At 40.7% G+C, this 18,481-nt stretch overlaps 2 protein-coding genes across 4 annotated transcripts in view; one reads left to right on the top strand and one right to left on the bottom strand.

Moving 5' to 3' along the window:
• The window catches only part of SPATA7 (spermatogenesis associated 7), a 55,701-nt gene extending 40,586 nt beyond the window's left edge, over nucleotides 1–15,115 (top strand). For both annotated transcript variants that reach the window (XM_037394204.1, XM_037394203.1), the window contains exons 11-12: nucleotides 241–298; nucleotides 636–15,115. In XM_037394204.1, coding sequence (XP_037250101.1) covers nucleotides 241–298; nucleotides 636–1,130 — 553 coding nt within the window. In that variant the 3' untranslated portion in view covers nucleotides 1,131–15,115. The remainder of the gene's footprint in view (nucleotides 1–240; nucleotides 299–635) is intronic.
• Nucleotides 11,318–18,481, bottom strand: part of PTPN21 (protein tyrosine phosphatase non-receptor type 21) — a 47,701-nt gene continuing 40,537 nt past the window's right edge. For both annotated transcript variants that reach the window (XM_037394201.1, XM_037394202.1), the window contains exon 19: nucleotides 11,318–17,866. In XM_037394201.1, coding sequence (XP_037250098.1) covers nucleotides 17,738–17,866 — 129 coding nt within the window. In that variant the 3' untranslated portion in view covers nucleotides 11,318–17,737. The remainder of the gene's footprint in view (nucleotides 17,867–18,481) is intronic.

Raw genomic sequence — 18,481 nt, 5'->3', positions numbered from 1 at the left:
TTGTGCTACAAATCACCACATGCTTACCATCTGGTGCCCAAAGCTGGGTCTGCTGGTTGAGCATGTGTCCAGTGGGTTACCAGCTCCAGGTAGCCCTTTTTGTTATGGAGCATAATTGAAGCAATCTTGGTGGTCCCATTCAGCTAAGAAATGAAAATTAAAAAATGAGTTTGGGAATTTATGTAAATCTGTTAAAAGTTGGTTTTCTTCCTGTGATACCATTTAATTGTTCATTTGCAGAGTTCTGGAACAACTGTTTGAGTGTCATATTCAAGAAAATAAGAACCGTCTGGATGAGGTAGGTGCTGCCCCTGTGATATTCTCCCTCTCTGCATATTACTTCAGCGACGTTTCCAAAGTACAGTGGAAATGCACTGGTATATTTGTAGGTAAAGGTAAACAGAATGCTTGGTGAGGAGCATCTCCTTCCATAAATGAGATTTGCAGACTCGTGGATCACAGTAGATCAAGAGTCACAGGCCCAAAAAAGGGACAACTGTCAACTTGCTGTGTAATTTAGTGACTTGGTTGCAAGCAGCCTCCCTTTCCTTCTGTCAGAATCAAGTCCTGAGTTCTGAGCAGATGGGCACTGTGGGGCTGGAGAAATGTCACCCCTTTCTTCCTTCACCCCTTAGAGCAAAATGCGCCACTTCTTGGACGTGCTGAAAGCAGATCTGGGCTGCAGCCCAGGCACTGGTGCGGAGCATATCCACACAGGCTGGGAAGCCTTTGACTCACTGGATCTGCAAGAATTTGGTATGATGGAAGAGCCTGAGTTTACCAGTACAAGTCAGAGGCAAAGAAAAGCTACAGAAAGTGAAGAATTCTTTGGGAACATGGATTTACCATTAAAGGAACCAAGCAAATGTGAATCACCAGTATTCAGGGAAAGTTCAAAGGGGAGACAGAGCAAGGATGACTTCTCAGAAGGTGTCGCTGAGATGCTGGATGCTGGGATGGAGTCTGATTCTTGTGTGAAATCTGAAGACAGCCCAGACACTTCACCCTCACGTGAGGCAACTTTAAACTTGATTACTTGTGACAGTGATTTGGAAGCCAACAAGGGACTTGATGATCTTGAGGAAAGCTTTGCCGGCACCCTTCAGATCTCACATGACTATTATGAGTAGTAGCCAAAACGTAGCTGTTAAATGGCGATAGAGCTAGTTCTGTGGAGAACTGCCATTTTTTAAATAGTAAACTATTTATTTCTGTTTAAATGCTGCTAAAATCTAAAATGCTAAAAAATAATTGGGCATTAACTAATCTCTGTATTAATATAGACTCTAAAGGGTAGTTATACAATTTTTTTTGTTATTTTGTCTATAATTGTATAACGGGACAAATTTTTGACAATATTAAGATTAGATATATATTTTTAGAAAGATGTAATAGTAAGTTATGAAATATTTATTTTTTATTTATAATAAATTAATTGCTAGTGCAGCTGTGGTCCTGCTATAAAGATCCAAGATTTCATAGTCTACAGGAATTCAACTTACCCACATCAAAACATGGTATGCTACATCCCTGCAGAGCAGAGGTGGAACTGTTTGTCCATCCTGGAAGAGAACATTGTTTGATGTTAAATCCCATTGAGTCATAAGTTCTTATAATCAACGTTTTCCCTTTTACAGTAACTGTAGAACATAAGAAACATACCTTTTCCTTGCATTACCTGGGGTGAAACAAGGAATGAGTGTGGACAGGTAACTTTCCAACCATAAGAATTCCTTTTGGTGCTGGTAGATGGTCATTCCTTCTTCAGCCCTCAGCTGTGAACTCAATTGTCTTATTCCTTGTACCGACAGGTATAAAGAGCCATTTTGCAGTATTAGTTACTGTCAGTCTTTGCCTAACCTGCTGCCAGCTCTCTGGCCTGAAAAGGACATTTATCTCTAACTACTGCACATGGCAGCTCTTGAGCCATTTTATACGCAGCTCTTGAGCTGTTTAATCCTGGTTGTCCATGATTCAGCTGATATTCCTGCAAAGTGAAGACTGCAACAATTTTTAAACGGCACAACACTAAAATACAGGGTTCAGTTTCTTGCATTAATGACAACCTGGGGATAGCACTCTGCATCGAGCTTTGGTTTTGAAAAAAGATTGAGCTGGGTATACTGATTGATAACCAAGGCTATCTAGTAGAAGACATATCAGGCATCTTGTACAGCAAATGGATAAAAGTCTATTTTATGATTAAAGTTTAAATTGAAGTTAGTGCATGCATTGCACAAAATCAGCTCAAATTTCTTTGTCTAAGCAGAGTACAGCTATTACCTGCCATTCACGTTACTGTAGAATGAGCTCAACAGGGTCTGTGGAAATGCCAGGAAGTTCCGTTGCCTTGCTGTGGGTGAGGAAATACAAGAAGCCTTAGGAACTAGATAAAGCTTGTCCACAAATACCTCTTAGGGTTGGTCTTAATCTGCTTCCTCCAGCAGTGGTTACTGTTCATAGAACTGCTACCTCCAGCCTTCCCTGTGGCTCATGAGTGTCTGCCAAAGACTATTGAGCCTGTAAGCTAGGCGACTGATTGCAGCTGTAAGGATCTCCTATAGACACAGACCACTGCTTTTTTTTTTTTTTTTGGCAGGGGGTGAGAACCAGGTGGGAAGAAATCTCAAAAAACCTCTAGATAAAGCAAATCAAACAAAAGCAACATTTCTGGCACAGTCACCAGCATTGCAGTGCAGAACATAATTTACAAAAAAAGCAAAAGACACTTTTTTTTTTTTCCTGGCTGCTTTGGCCACAGTAATAAATCACACTTGTTGATGATGACAGCAGGCTGGGGTTTATTTTAGCCACACAGAGGCAGCTGTGCAGATGGGTACTAGCCTTTCATCTGCCGCACTCAGCTGGCTGCCTTGTAAATCTGGCCTGCAGCTTGAGTCCTCCGGCTCACCGAACAGTAGGTAAGAGTGGGAGGATTTTGTATCCCTCTATCAGAGACTATCTTACTGCAAAGACACCCAAAAGGCTGCTTCAGTACAGTGCAGGGATGGCTGGTCCTCGATCACAAGTGATCAAAGCTCTTCTCCCATCCCCAAGGAAGCTGTATTCATTACCCCACAGACTGGAAGGGCAGGATGCACCTGGAGAAGTACAGTTGCTATTGCATAAACAATTTTAACACAGAGGGACTAGTTAAAAAACTAAAGAGCATGGTTAAATGTACCCAAGCCTTGTTGCTTCTCAGGCAGGACCTCACCCACCCTTGGGGCCCACCATTCTGTGTTCTCCAATCTTGGTCAATAATGGAATTCGGGTGGGGTTTTTCTCCCTACCCATCACTGTACTGTATCACTTTTACATCATAAAAAAGATCACTTGGCAAACTTTGGCTTGTGGTCAATGTGAGTGTGATTATAAAGATTAGTAAGAATTTCCCATCTAAATTCTGCAAGTAAAAAAACCTAAACACCACATCAGTGAAAGTGGTCATGACATCATCTCACAAGAAGTTGCAAATAATGACACACTGATTTCCTGTTGTATGAGTAACACAAAAATAAACAAAACTAGTTCCTTGACCATATTTCCTGTTGATGAGCTGTCTGAGCATCAATGCCATTTTTTCTGGGTAGATGGAACTTAAGGGAGTAAGTAAATTCATTAAAACAGACCTTTCACAAAGAAAGCATCTGTCTGCCTAAACCACAACTGTGAACATTTCTTGAATCCAGAGTGAAATTTCTGGTAAAGAACCAGATCATGCACTCCAGTATCCCAGCAGCTGGAGCAGTCAGCCCGGTCCAAGGAACAGGTTTCTCATTGTACAGCCACTCCCACAAGATAGTGGGGAAAAAATATTCTAGATCAACTAATTGATTTTATATAGATAACATTTATCTACAGATCCAAAAAGCAATTGCAGCCTAGCCAGGGCTTAAAACTTTCTCCCTTTTGTTCACATTTACTTTAAGGTGGTGCTTAAAGCGTAAGTTGTGTAAGCAGCTTGATAGCAAGCCTGACCCACATCACTGGTAACATTAATCGACAGTGCATGCTTTGTTTTTCTTCTGAGGTTTTTTTTCACTCTGGGTTGTTTGTTTTGTTTTGGGGTGGGTTTTTTTTTGTCTCATCACCTTTTATATCTATATACTCAGGTCTTGGCACAAACTTGTAGTCATGACACCATTACAAACCTGAATGCCTCAGAAGTAACAAACTGGAACAGTCAGCACCTGTGATGTGCAATGTAAAGACTTATTTCTGCCCAGATGTACATGGGTGGTGAGCACGTACATAACACCATCAATGTTTACTTCAAATGGACAAAAGCCCACTATTCTTACTTCACTCTGTAACAAACTTTAAAGCCTACAGTTTTGTCATCACAACTCTTGTTTTCAAAGGTAGGACTCTGTTTATTTACAAAGTATTAAGTGGGGCTTTTGGTCATTTGAAGTAAGGATTGTGATGAAAGAAAAAGGTGCTTAGATGTCTTAGGACTGACCAGAAAACAAAAACCTTCAAAAGTAAAACCCAAGCTATCATTTTATCTGTGATCAACTCCATGTCTAAGACACCTACGCATTTTTCATTTAGGCTTAGCTGCAGAATGACTCCAGGGTCATTACAGCTATGCAACAGTAGTTGTAAAACGATGCAGCTCAACCAGTATCATTTTATAATTCAAGGACAAATGGCTACCAGAGTGGGGAAAAAAAGAGCCACTTTTTTTTCCCTCCGCAATTATCTGTGCAAGGAGTATGAACAAGAGTACTGGAGCATCAGCATAAATAAAACCTAGGCCCAGGAGCTTCATTTGCAGGACCTAATGCAGGCTGTTTCACTGCCGTGACAGCACAGCTCCTGACCAACAAGCCGTCCCACTAACACCCTTCAGTACCCTGCTACTGTTCCTCTGCCTGTGCACCACTGAAAGGTAGCAAGGAGAAATAGCAATGGAAAATGAACGTTAAAGGGAACGTAGGAAGAAATTAAAGGGGAAAGGGAAATTGTTATTTATTCCATCTTTTGAAACATGGTGAGACCTATTATCAGGTAGGACACGGGCACAGAGTAGAAATTTAGATGCCACTTGTTAACATCTGTCTTCAAACCTATGTTAAAGCTTCCACAATACAGAGGTAGAGAAATTGAAGCATTTATATTTTGAGTATTTGAGACCTAAAAATTAATGAAAACAGAAAAAAACCCAGCAAATTGTAACTCAGGGTGTATTTCAGGGAGCTCTGGGGAACTCCACCGCTCCACTTTAGTTTTTGACCACCCAAGGCAGGAGGAGCATACACTGATAGGCAAGTGCAGGGCACTGCAGCTGCATGATGCTTCTAGAGCCACCAAGCCCTTCTCTCTGGCATCTCCCAGGCACTTAACCTGCTGGTCTCAGGAGCTAACACCTGGTGTGTACCACAGATGATAAGGAACAGAACAGTAATTTTAATAAAAACAGTTTCTCCCTCTCCAAGACAACAAACCCAGATACTCACAAGCAGTCTGGTCTTCCTGTTTCCTTTATCAATAGTGGAATCTGCTTCATTCAGAAACTACCATCTTCCGTTTTTATTCCAAGTAGCAAAGCAAGTGATTTGCAAACAGGTGAGCGTAAATTAATCTGCCACACCAGCCATGGCACCAGCATGGGTCACACCAGCCAGCAGATCCAGTTTCAAAACCTGCAGTGGGTCACGGGCCAGCGGAAGCTGAGCACGTCACAGGGATAAAGCATCGCTGGGAAAGGAGAGAATCAGCAATTACCACTGGCATGACAAATCATCGGTTAGTTGAGCTGTAGAGCACCCATAGATCATCTCCATCTCAACCGCCCTAAAGAAAACCTAGGGGGACTCCGGGGTGTCAGGCAGTCCACAAGTAGCAACAAGAAGAGTTAATTCAAGTGAAGGGAACCAAAACTGAGAATGCCATGTCTACTGCGCATAGGACTTTCTGTTCTCTGTAGAAAGCCTCCAGAGCAGCTGGGTTCTCTCTTCAGACCTCCTAAAGGGACTGATCCTTTCAGCTCGCCCACTAAGCTAATTCCAGCAGACAGCAAAGGGCACGAGGTGTGCCTCACACCCAGGTGACAACACACAAGTTACATTTGCATTCATCTTTTAAACTGTGAGAGTGGCCTACAAAAGGTGTGGGCTCTCCACCCAGCACCATGCTCCGGGCTGGAGGAACGCGGGAGGTGCTGTGCACCCATCCCCACTGGGCTCTGGCACGGGATGCTGCTGCGCTCTCGCTGCTCCTGTAGATCCCAGGCTTCGACACACAGAGTCTCCCCTGCAATCCTTCCAGCCCTACTGCCTTGGGGGAATGAAATTAGACCTTGAGAAGGGCAAGTAAAGGCTACATAAATGGAGTAGGGAGGCATATGAAACCTGAGAGAGAGAGAAACTTGAACACAGCCTCAGCCTGGCAGGCCACCGAGCCATGCTATCCCATTCTCATGGGGACAGGCAGCATGATCTGTAGCATGAGGTACAGAGCTCTCTGCAGTTATCCCAAGAATTCAGCAAGCCCGTACGACTCCTCTTACAGTATCTGCGTGAGGGCTGCGGCATAGCTTACAGCTTACAGCAGCCAGAGCCCAGTTCCAGAAGATGGGTAACAGAACTGTGAGGTTACCCCAGCTCTTCCCAGCTATCTGTTTCTCACTCATAAGCATGCCCACATGCCAAAGGAGAAGTGAAGCAACATGTCAAAGGCCATCAGCTCTCCTGTCAGCCTGAGAATTCCTCGCAGGACCTCAGAGGTATAGCCTCTCCAACTGGAAATTCAGCTCAGAGGAATTTGGCACCCTGCTTTTTCCTGACGTTTGACACAAGCAAGACCAGAGATGATACAGATAGCATAGGTTTGGGAGCTGGCTATGAGGCTTCCCAAACACCGGGCACAACCATCTCAGATAACAGTGGATTGTAAGAAAAAGATGGAAGAGCTCCTCGAGCTCTCATCTGTTTCCCTTTCCTCAGAAACGAGCTTCCCTCCCACCTTGAGAGTCTTAAGCCTTACACAGGGGCTTTCAGCTTAAACATAGATCTTTCAAAGGCCCTCACTGTAGCTTTCCATAGCATCTGTTTTCTCCATGGCTGTTCCTCACTATTTTAACCTCTTAGAGCTTCTGTTCAGTTCACTTGATGGTGCAGTCAGATCTCCCCAAAGGGTTCTTGGGTACATCTCCACAGCCAGCTCCTTGTTGTCCATCCCTTCACCTGAAGAAGCAACTGACAGGTGAGAGCACACCCCTGCCATCAGGCACCCGTGATGCTAGCTCCAGCACCACCGTAACAAAGCTATGGGGTGGGTGAGCAATGGGCCAGCTCACAGCCAGAGTTGGCTTCACAGGTATCAGGACAATCCAGTCAGTAGTATTAGTGCAATATTTCCAGTTTCTTTCAACAGAGAATGTAAGTTAGCCTCAGTTCTGCTTATTTGTCATTATTTAAACACCAGCATTGTGCAGAGGGATAAGGCTGACCTGCTGTCCTAAAAACAGGCTGAAATGGAGAATTTTATTTTCAATTTCATGGCATAACATGCACTGAAAGCACTAAACTCGCCTTGGCAGCTCTCCTAACTAACACCATGGCACTAACGGTAAATTTTGCTCTGACTGCAGGGAATGCATACACTCAGCAATGCTCCTTATTTTAGCTAGATTAGTTTTTTCGCAGTGCATCAAAGCTACTGCATTTAATACCTGTCATTTGGATTCCTATCGCTCTTCTGATTGGCGTGGCTGTGGAACAGTTCTTCTGCCCTTCAAAACTTAAGAGGAACTTGGGGAGGAAACAAATCCTTCAACCATCTACCTGTGTTTCTGTTTTTTTGGTGAACAATTGCACTTTCCTCTTCTTTCCTAATTACACCTTCATCCTGCTTACTAACACAACACAGTGTTTCCCTTCTCCTTACGAAGGGGAAAACAGATGTTCTTGTTTGGACAGGGCATTGCTACGGGAACCCACACGCTCTAGGAAGACTCAGCATGTCTGCCGAAGGTGGTAGTGATCATTTTCAGGTCAGGCTGAAAGAGCCATCCATCAGGACAGAGGAAGAAAGAATCACCTAGCAGCACCCTGTAAGGAACAAGTCCTTGGCCCCAGTGTCCTGGGGGGATATTTCACCATAACAAGTGGGATCAGCAGGGCAACTGTCTCAGACCGGCTGAGCCATTGCGTTGTATGTGATTTTCTCCTTAATCCTTCTGGAGATGCCGTCAGGAACCTAACTGAACCCAAGTTTTTATAAGACTTGATTCTTGTCTGTATACTTCTCTTTTTCAAGTCAGAAGTCACCCCCAAAGAAAATCTAATCAGATTTCTTCATTAAGACAGCTGGCCTACATCTGCCAGATAGCTTTCAGTACCACAAGAATCAGGAAATAGGGCTAATGTCATTTTTTTAGTGAAAGGGTGGCTTAAAGAGGATAATTGAAGCAGTACAATTCCCTAAGATTTATAGTTTCAAATTAAATTGCTTCTCCTAATTCAGGGAGAGAAGTAAACATTTGGTGACTGATGGACACCTACAGCTCCTGGTCTTCAGGAGGCAACTCAAGTTTTTGGAACACAGAGTGAGCACCTGTTATTCCTGGAGGCTCAGAAACAGTCACTTCAGAACAAATGGATTTATTTCTGTACTGCTATGGTGCAAGAAACTCAATGAACCTTGATTAATCTGCTAAAACAATATTTTCCACATTACCAAACTAAACCCAAACTATCTTCTAATTTCCTGAAGTCTTTCGCTGAAGATTGTGTCAATGGAAAGACATTTTCAGCTTCAGTACTGTGAGTAGCTCAGCATGCAGCCAGAAGAAATCAGATACAGACATGCACACATGAAGTATGCAGTTCCTTCGGATCACTGGTTGTCAGTATTAGCCAGGCTTGACAGGGGCTTTCTTCATAGGTGCTTAACACCAGTGAAAATTCTTCATTCGCCTCCGGGTATGATAATTTGGGGTCTGTTCATGGAAGGATTCAATGTCCTTCTAAATTTACGTAAGGCACATGATCGTCATTTTAGAAATGGCTAATAATAAAAATAATCTGAACCTCATCTGCAAGCCCTGCAAGTCTTTTGTGGTTGGTTTTGGTTATTACAGCAGATACTTTAAATCCATAGAATGAGCAGGGCAGCAAATAATACTGGTTTGGTATGTTGGGGATGGCAGATGTTTGGTTTAAACTTGATGTCCATCTGAAAGATTGTCACGCAGATTAGTTTGGGAGATGTGGTGAATGATCAGAAATGGGATAGAATTTTTCTAAGCTCTACCCCTTCTAGCTCCCACATCTGTGTTGGGCCATTTTGCAGGTAGAGAGCCCAAGAACACAACACATGCCCTGAAATCCTTGCTTTAGAAAAGCTCCCAAAGAATGCCATGAAGTCAAATGTTACAGCATGCCTGCAACCCTGAGCACCTCTGAAGGACAAAGAAGTTTTGTGGCAAAATACTCCCAGGCTCACCTATCTCCTACTTACACTTGGGTTTTCTTTGAATGAATAAGGCCAGTTTAAAGCAATTTTAATATCAACAGAACTAGCTTTTAAGTATCAGAACCACCACTTCCCTAAGTATTACATTCCACTGGAGCCACAAAACTGCCATCACTCAAACGCACATGCTGATGGCAGAAGGTTCAACTTGCCCAAGAGCCAGACAGAGCTAACGTGATATGCAGCAATACGAAATACCTTGCTTAATTCAGAGCTGATGAGCATTCACCTATGCACCAGCCCTCACTTAACTCCAGCTCTCCTGCAACACCGTTCTCCTGCCAATACCTGTGTAAGTGATGTTCCCATCATACTCACGAATTGTGACCATCCTCAAGTAGCTCTTGGGCTGCAGAAGGTAAACTGGCAACATTTTTGTGGCGCTGGGAAGCTTCTGTCTTCAGGCAGAGTCCAGCCTTCCACAGGATGTTCATAAAAATAGTGGAGAGATAGACACATTTATATGCTGTCATTGACTCCTCCGGGAAAAGGAATGGGCGTGAAAAAACCCCAACCCATCGGATCCTATACAGAGCAACTGTCACATGTAAAACTTCCCGCTAGGTACCTAGCATTGCCGAGTTTCATGTAACCTTCATCTATCCACAGCTATTCACAATTTAAACAACCCTAACAGCTGAATGAGAGCTACTTCAGTTCCCCTAGTCAAGGCCCCAGGCTAGGAATCTTTCTCCTCAGCTCCCCCAGGTTTCTCTTGTACCAAGTACTGGAGCTTTTGCCCAAGCAAGCTGCTGGCCACTGTGCCAAAGCCATGAGTCAAGTCGCTCCCCTCTCAGCCAACTCTGGCCACCAGAAGGCTCTAAGAGGGATTTTACAGTGGGTGGAAAATAACAGCTATAGTTTACAGCAATTTGGAAATCTAGGCTTCTCAAGAGAACTTTGCCTCGGGTCTAACATCAGTATAAATAATAAGACTGATCAGAACTGCTGGGTGTTTTTACCATGTGCTTAGGACCCCAGGAAACCACACTCCCTCTTCTGATTTTAAATCCACGGCAAATAAGAGAGCTTTGCCCACACCGAACATCACACAGGACATTCTCCAGGATTTGGGGGGTTGATCAGACAAGTACATAGATAGCTGATACATTACTGTCTTACCTGAAGTCAATTAATGCTATCAAACTGAGCACACCTAGAAGACAGATTTCAGTTACAAGCCCGGTCATTTCAGATATAGTTAAACGGGCGGCACACCAGGTATTTAGCAAAGACAAGGGAAATGCAATTGTCCAGTGTGAAACTGCGATGTCCAGTGAGCAATTCCTTTATCATGAGGTTATGGGGGTCTTGTGCTGTGTCAGGTATCATATAGCAAGCCTTTTAGACCACCTCCCTTTCTGACTAAATGTCAATTACAAAATGAAGAAAAACTTCACTTAATAATGAATACACAATAGTGTTAGTTATTGGTAGCAGCTCCAACGATAGTAAGTAAGTATACAATCAACTGTTTCCTCTCTCACATGCTTTTGCAAAGGGTTTTTCAACTTTCAGAACATTTTTCTCCCACTTAAAGGTTACAGGGAAATTGAATATTCAATACTAAAAATAGCTTTAGAAAATGCAAAACATTATAAACAATGATGATAGTGCATCAGGCGCAAGACTTCCCTACCACAAAGATGACAGCTATTAGAATTTCACAGTACAAGTTTTATATTTGTACTGAGATGCAGGACAGTACCTGCAGCACTTTTGAAGAGGGATAGCAACTCTGTGTACTGAAGGTAAAGTCCCAGCCTAGGACTACACATGAAAACTAAGTTCCCTGATTTTTCTTTTAATAATGGAACAATAAAAACTCATGGTTGCTTCAAATGTTTATTTCCATGGCAAAAATAGACTATAATATATTCATCTCACATATATTACATTCAGTAATACAAGCTTTTCTGTCTATGAAACACAATTTGTACACTGTTTTACAAACCAATTTCAGTTTTACAAGAATTAAAGCTGTTCTGATTATACATTTTTACAGTATTGGTGGTAAGACAGCAAAAACAGACACATTAACCACTAGCTTAGTACTAGAAAATAATACTTCATGTTTGCTACTGTTTAAACAAAGTCTCATTTAAATCCTTGCATACTGGCTCAAATGGAAACGGAAGAAAATGGAGCCAGATCCTGCACTTCTCTGACATTAAGGACTCAATCCTACAAAACTGCTGAAAGGCCTTTGAACACCTATTTGCTTTAACTGAATGAAGAGATTTCAGCAATATGCAGGAGTGTACATACCCACCGATTTGCCAGGTCAAGCCTCTACAATTTCAATCCAAGCCCCGCCCACCCACCCCCACCCCCCCGATCAGCCATAAATCGGACAGGTAAGTTGGGTATTTCAAAGCAATTTAAGAATGTATCTTTGTAAAAAGCATATACACCTTGTCTGTCAGAATTATCCAGGATTAGCAAGGTGACAGACTGGAGGATTTTACATGGGTTTCCCCTATCAAGTTTCCTACCATTCTAAAAATTCATAGCATTTGCAAAATCTTTAAAGTATTATAAAAGTCTCCTAATTTTACCTAAATATTTCCAAATGGAAAAACAGCATTTAAATTCCCTTTATAAACATTAGGCACCTTCTGAAACTGTGCTCATAAAATTAATAAATTTGGTAGTTTTGATTGCCGCATATCTGAACATTCCGGTATCTACAGACTTGCTCTCTAATTTATCACAGGCTGTATCTGTTGTAAATTCTATTCATTAGATTCCTTGCATTTGATTTCTAACTTCATTCCGTAATTAGAGCTGAAGAATAGACTTCTAAAGAACAAATACACCAGAGGTTACTCTTCACCACTGAATGCAGCATCATGTGGAATACAGCAACAGAACCAAAGGCCATTCACCAACAGTTTTTTGAAATGCTCACCGAAGTTAACAAATCCTTTTTTTCAGCCCCTGTAGACCTTAAAGTAACATATGTGATGCCAACAGGATGCACCAAGTTAGCTGGTCCCCAAGAGGATCATACTAAGACTTTTTTCTTCTTTTTTACAGACATGTTTGTAACAGCTGTTAAAAGGGTTTTTTCCCTTACCTTAGCACAGTATTATATTATTTTAATATCACTGTACTGCAAATGCTGCACTGCAACATAATTTCTAAGCACATGTTAAACTCCGCATTTCAAAGGCCTGATTTTCAGCCCAGCTTTAAACCTGGTGCAATTCACACCTACTGTAAACCTGGCTGCATTCATAAAGTATCTAGACTTTCAAATCATCTAACCTGCATTCATCAGAAATTATCACTGCAAAACTGCATGTATGCCTATTCCCCCTGCATTTTGCATGTGTAAAACCAGAGACCATGGTTTGAAAAACCTGACCTTTAATAAGTAAACAGAAACTGAGCTGACAGATTGCATTAAATATATCTGGAAAGGAAAATATGTAAAAATAGCAGAGCCTCTGAAAAAAACATTTGGAGTTTCAAAAATCACATTTTAAGAAGCCAGTAAAAATAACACCTATGACTACATATTCACTTAGCCTACCATGCCATGAAAAACATACCACATGAATCAAACCCTTCTAGCAGCTCTACTGTGGACACAAAATCTTCCAAATCCTCTTCAACATGCCTTCAGCCATTCCTCAAATCCTCACTCTCTACTTCCAATATTTTGTACTTTCACAAGAGAATTTCTTCCAAACTATCTCAGCTACTTTTCCTTTGAATGTTGTAGCTTCGTGTATGCACATTCCTGCTGCATTCTTTTGGTTAATTCTTGTAATCTGTATTTAAATTTAAAGCAGTCATGTGAGTATTCGTGCTTTAAGGGCTCCAGCTTTCATTGGCAATAAGCCAATTTTAATTCCTACAATATCAGGAAGAACTGCAGGAGCGGACTCCGTCTTTGCATGGCTTTGCAGTATTAAAAAAACCCACCACAACCCAAACCCTAAAGCACAGAGTTCTTAGCAATTGAAGTGTTGTTTCTTTTAAATTAATAATTTGAACTAACTATTGAAATATAGTAATGAGTTCACTATTTTTAAGTCTGGGGTTTTAGTAATGCTACTGATAATAAAACTGAGGTCTTATTACACAGCTATCTTGTATGATAAACAACCCTGCAGTTCCCAAGTTTGGTCCAGAGGCCATTGAAATCTACTAGCCACTCAACTTTAACAGCTGCTCCAACAAGAACAATATAGCAGCAGCCTCAGGTAGTCTTACTTATGAAATTTAAGAAGCTATTTTTGGAGAAAATTGCTCAAATGTCAGCCACTTCAAAAGAAGATACACAGCATGATAAAAGGAGCCAAAAATATGTTTCTCAAAATGTCAACATTTTTTTTCCATTTTAATAAAATTTATTTTACTTTTATTTGTTATTGCTTTACTTTTTAAATAAATGTTGATAACTTACAGCAGCTTTTTATCTACAGAAACTACAGAAACTCTGCCTACTCACCTGCTTTGAATTAATTGTATTTGTACTTATAAACCACAGCACCCTGCACTTGTAGTTTTTACCATTCACTTGTGCAAAAGATATCACAATGAGAGCAATACTAAGGCATAAAACTTTCCCTGCTCTTCACAGGGGACAGCAGAAAATGGAAAGCTCTGCTGTGCAGGCTGCAGAAAAGCTGTGCAACGCTCCTCTGTGTACCATGGAGCTTCTCCCCCCTGCAGAACAGGGCAAGGAGTCATTTGCAGCCTACAGCTAAGCTTGCTAAGTCAGTGACATCTTTGCAACAAACAGGTCTCTGACAAGTTCTTAGAGAAGAGCTGCTCGCCTAAGACTACAAAGATTCACTGGCCAAAAACATCTCTCATCTGAGCAACCAAGAAAGAAATCAAAATGTGGAAAAACCCTTACTACAATTTATGGGTTCTTCCTCTGACTCTTCATTGAATTTTATCCTAAAAAGCGTTTTCCACCTAGCCCACAAAAGACGGCCAAATCTGTCTCTTGACAGTATATAGCACCTTTATTTATCCCTGAGAGCTGTGACATCCCTAGAGATCAGCATCCTTTGCCATTTACTGCAAGAATGTCTTCATACAACTTTTCTTACTAAAAAAATTCAGCTCAAATCTTGCGTAATAATCCGGTTTTATCCCCATAAAAACAGAAGCACATTTGGCAAAATGGACAGGCTTATAGTGGAATTTTAAGCTTTTGACCAATAAATCCACCTCTGATACACACTGTGACTGGATTTGGACGGTGGATGTTCTTATAATGTCCAACACTTCATGAAGCACTTGGCACATCTAGATGTAAAAAAGCATCCCTTTTCAAGGCTCAGAACAAAGTGCTAAGAATTGAATTTTCTTTTAAAAGAAGTTAACTGGAAATCTAAACAATATGTTTTAAAATTTGTTTTTGTTACAGGAGGTTGCAAAGTTTGTTTTCATTTGGTATCTTTAGAAAAGAAACTGCTCATTTTACATGCTTACTTGGAGCCATACGCTTACATACAAAAACCCAATTCTGCTACCTTCAGTAGGAAAACCCACATAAAGTCAAGTCTATGAATGCAAAAACAGACTGCTGATGGGCAGAAATGAAAGCGGAAGTGGAGGAGGTAGCAGTGTTACGCTTAAAAAAAAAAAAAAATAGATCAAGACGGTGACTATCAGATTAGAGAGCAACTGCCTCTAGAAGTAAACACAACTTCTTTCAGCAAAACAGAAAGCCGTAAAACACACATTTCCTCACCCACCCCAGATAATCCTGGAAGTTTTGGATTAAATTGCTTGTTTTAACTGCTCCTTTTAGTGCCTCATACCTGGTGTTCTGTCCCAGTTACTGCTGAATAGCTAAAAATTGTTGCTCAAAGTTGGGGTTGTATATAGCTTTGTTAAAAGCTGCATGTACCAGGTTATGAAGATCACAGTCCAAAGTTCAGAAATGGAAAAGGTACAAGCTACATTTTAGAGCATACCTTCCCATTCAAAAATATTTCTGAATATAGATGTGAACTGTGGCAAAAAGTAGTAATGTTTTTGAAACACAGCGCGATACAAATAGCTAAGTACAGTTGTTTCTTTCAATACTTTTGTTAACACAGAAGATTGCAAGATTTATATATAAAGAATCAGTCTTCAGTAACTGGTTTCCTCTGGACTTCATTTTGTACTTTAGGCAGTTCATACTTCCTAGGCATTTCATAGTTACAAAAAGAACATCTTCTTCCCCCATCTGAAATATTCAGTCTTACTTTTACTGAAAGAAGAAAAATTCAGACTACCTGAAAGCATACAAAATGCACTAGATTAATACAGTGTACTTTAAAGTACTACATTTTTTATAGAATGACATATTAGCACAAAGTCATTTGGACCATAGGTTTTCTTTTTAGAAGTAGCTTATTACAGAGGAAAGCAAGGCAACATATTTATTATTCTTAGTTAATGTTTTGGAAGACGATTATTGTTTTGAAAGGGGTTTAATTATTCATAATAGTTTCCAAACCCTTGTTACAGCTCAGAAAAATAACTAATTTCACCAGTGATAAAAATTACTTTCAGTCTGATTTCATTTCACTAAGCAGGTATCAAGGAAAATGGACACTTAAAATGCCTGCAGACTGGTCTACCTTAGGGTTTTTTTGAAATTAAACCAGATATCTACAAACTAATAGCTCTCTTTTGAATAAGGATTTTCAACTCAGCATTTCAAAACACTTGAAAAGGCAGGTAAAGCCATACCGTCCCCATCTGAAAACCACAGAGAATTATTTAGGGATACTGTCATCAGACCAGACCCATGGGACAAAATGGAAAGTACCAAAAGTACAATTCATCCTCAGGTCCATGCCAAGCCATTGACTCAACCACCTACACAGCTACCAAAATACCCACATCTCCAGTATCACCTCTAAGAGCTCTTACATTCTGCAAGTGTTCTCAAACAGCTTCTGTGGACATTCTTTACTGCAACACTGCACAGCATTAGCAAAATCTGTTCCTAGTAATGACAAAATATTCTGGAGGATTCTACAGAAAACTCCAGTGCTTTAAAGGTTTTCTTGACTGGGAACATAAACATTTTTAAAGTTCATCTTTGCACTGTGTAAACCAGCAATCATAGCTGCCACACCACCTCCGTTACGTTTCATACGATCATTTCTGCTTCACCACTATGCACCTTCTTACTCCAACTTTGGTTCTTCCACTTCACCAACTTAAAAGGCTCTTCCAAAAATAACAGGTTAGTAATGGTATATTACCATATGACACAATGCATGATTATAGTTTCTATGTTTAACTACATAAATAACAGAGCAAAAAAAGTGCTTAAAACATTTGCATCCACTTTGATTTCAGCCAGTAAAATCAAACTGTCCTCTAAATATATGAATAATACTGAATGCGTACTGTCTCCCATTCATTTGTTTCCAATAACCTTGTAGGTAATATTTTTCCCCTGCTTGTTACAGGTAAACATGCCTCCGCTCAAATGGCAGTTAGCAACAGTTAACGGGATCTTTCACTTGTCGTTTCTATTACACAGCACTACAATTACCTACCAATAGCTTCCCCTAGTACTTTCTGCATGATTTTTGAAAAGTGAGTTCAAACATCATCAGTCTTTTCCTCTGAAAATATTATGCTGTTTAAAAAGTTTTGAGTTGTGGTGTTTGGGATTTTTTTTTTAACTAAAAAATACTGAATATAAAAATAACTGTATTTAAAGCATCAGCTTAAAATATCTAAGAGCTGCTGATTTTGCTGAGTAAACCAGAGGAAACCAAAAGTTCATTTTAAAAAATACAGTTGTATTGTTCTAAATATAAAATTGAAAGCAGAATGAAACTGCATAAGACCTTGACATTCCCAAGGAGCAGGTTTCTCACCCTGTGTGCATCTACAGCTTTTTTGCACAGTTTACTAACATTATGTTTTAAAACATAATTGTTAAGTTGTGCCTTGTACTTCCATTCCATAAGATACTTATTTTGCCCAGAGTAACACCACTCTAAAGAACATATGCAAGTACTACAGACCAGCACAAGTAAAATCATTCCCTAATACGACTGCAGCTGAACACGGGAAGAGTTTAGTCCAGCGAAGATCCTGCTTTGCAGGGACTGTTACACTGACTTGCATTTAACAGCCACATACCAGCCCTGAAAGGTAACAGTGTGATTCATCATACAAAGAAAACACCAGTGAGAGCAGGTCTGCCTGGACAACTGTAATTTTCTTTCTGTAAACTCTTGCAGAGTCCCTTAGGAAGTGGCAGGGGTTATATAAGTCTAGAACTTTTGAGAAACTGAATGAGAACTCCATAGACGAAAGTGTACTGTGAAAGAGTCTGCACCATCATCATTCTCTGCTGCCTCAATATGTCCAGCACTCGTGGGATGTCCAGCATCTGGAGAAAGAGAACAAACCATTACAGTGACTGGTGAGCAAGGAGACTGGCTTGCGCTTTGTCAGCAGGAGGTTCAGAGCACTACCAGTGATCTAAAGGGAGAATCAGCTGCTCTAATTTCAGCTCCAGCAATTCATTGCCCATGCCTGCACTATGGATTGCACTACGCCGCTGACCACGACTACCTTATTTCCTCACCTGGGAAACAGGCATAATGTAAAACTTCTCTATCTCATGGGGTATGGGTCTTCACAAACCTAATGGCTTCAAAAGTCTGTCACAGTATTAGGAAAAGGATCCACAACAAAACAGTTTGTTGACTCTCAGCTGGCATATTATATTATTAATAAACACATCATAGCTGTTCACTTCTGGCTAAAAGCTGATAGGACAAGGTTTTGTTCTATCAAACTACTGCTTTGACATCTGCCGAGACTGATACTGCAAAAACACTACACTTGGGAACGAAATATTTAATAACAAGCGAGTGGCTACAAAGCATGTTCTTGAATATTATCCATTAAGACTAAGGCATGAAGTAAAAGTGGTAAAGTCAGAGTGAAATCCTGAAATATGCTTAATAGCCTAGGGCATACCTTGTTCCGCTCCATGACT

Source organism: Falco rusticolus, chromosome 7 (assembly GCF_015220075.1).
Source record: "Falco rusticolus isolate bFalRus1 chromosome 7, bFalRus1.pri, whole genome shotgun sequence".
Lineage (NCBI taxonomy): Eukaryota > Metazoa > Chordata > Aves > Falconiformes > Falconidae > Falco > Falco rusticolus.
Note: the sequence above shows the minus strand (reverse complement) of the source record. Positions and strands in the feature narration are given on the sequence as shown.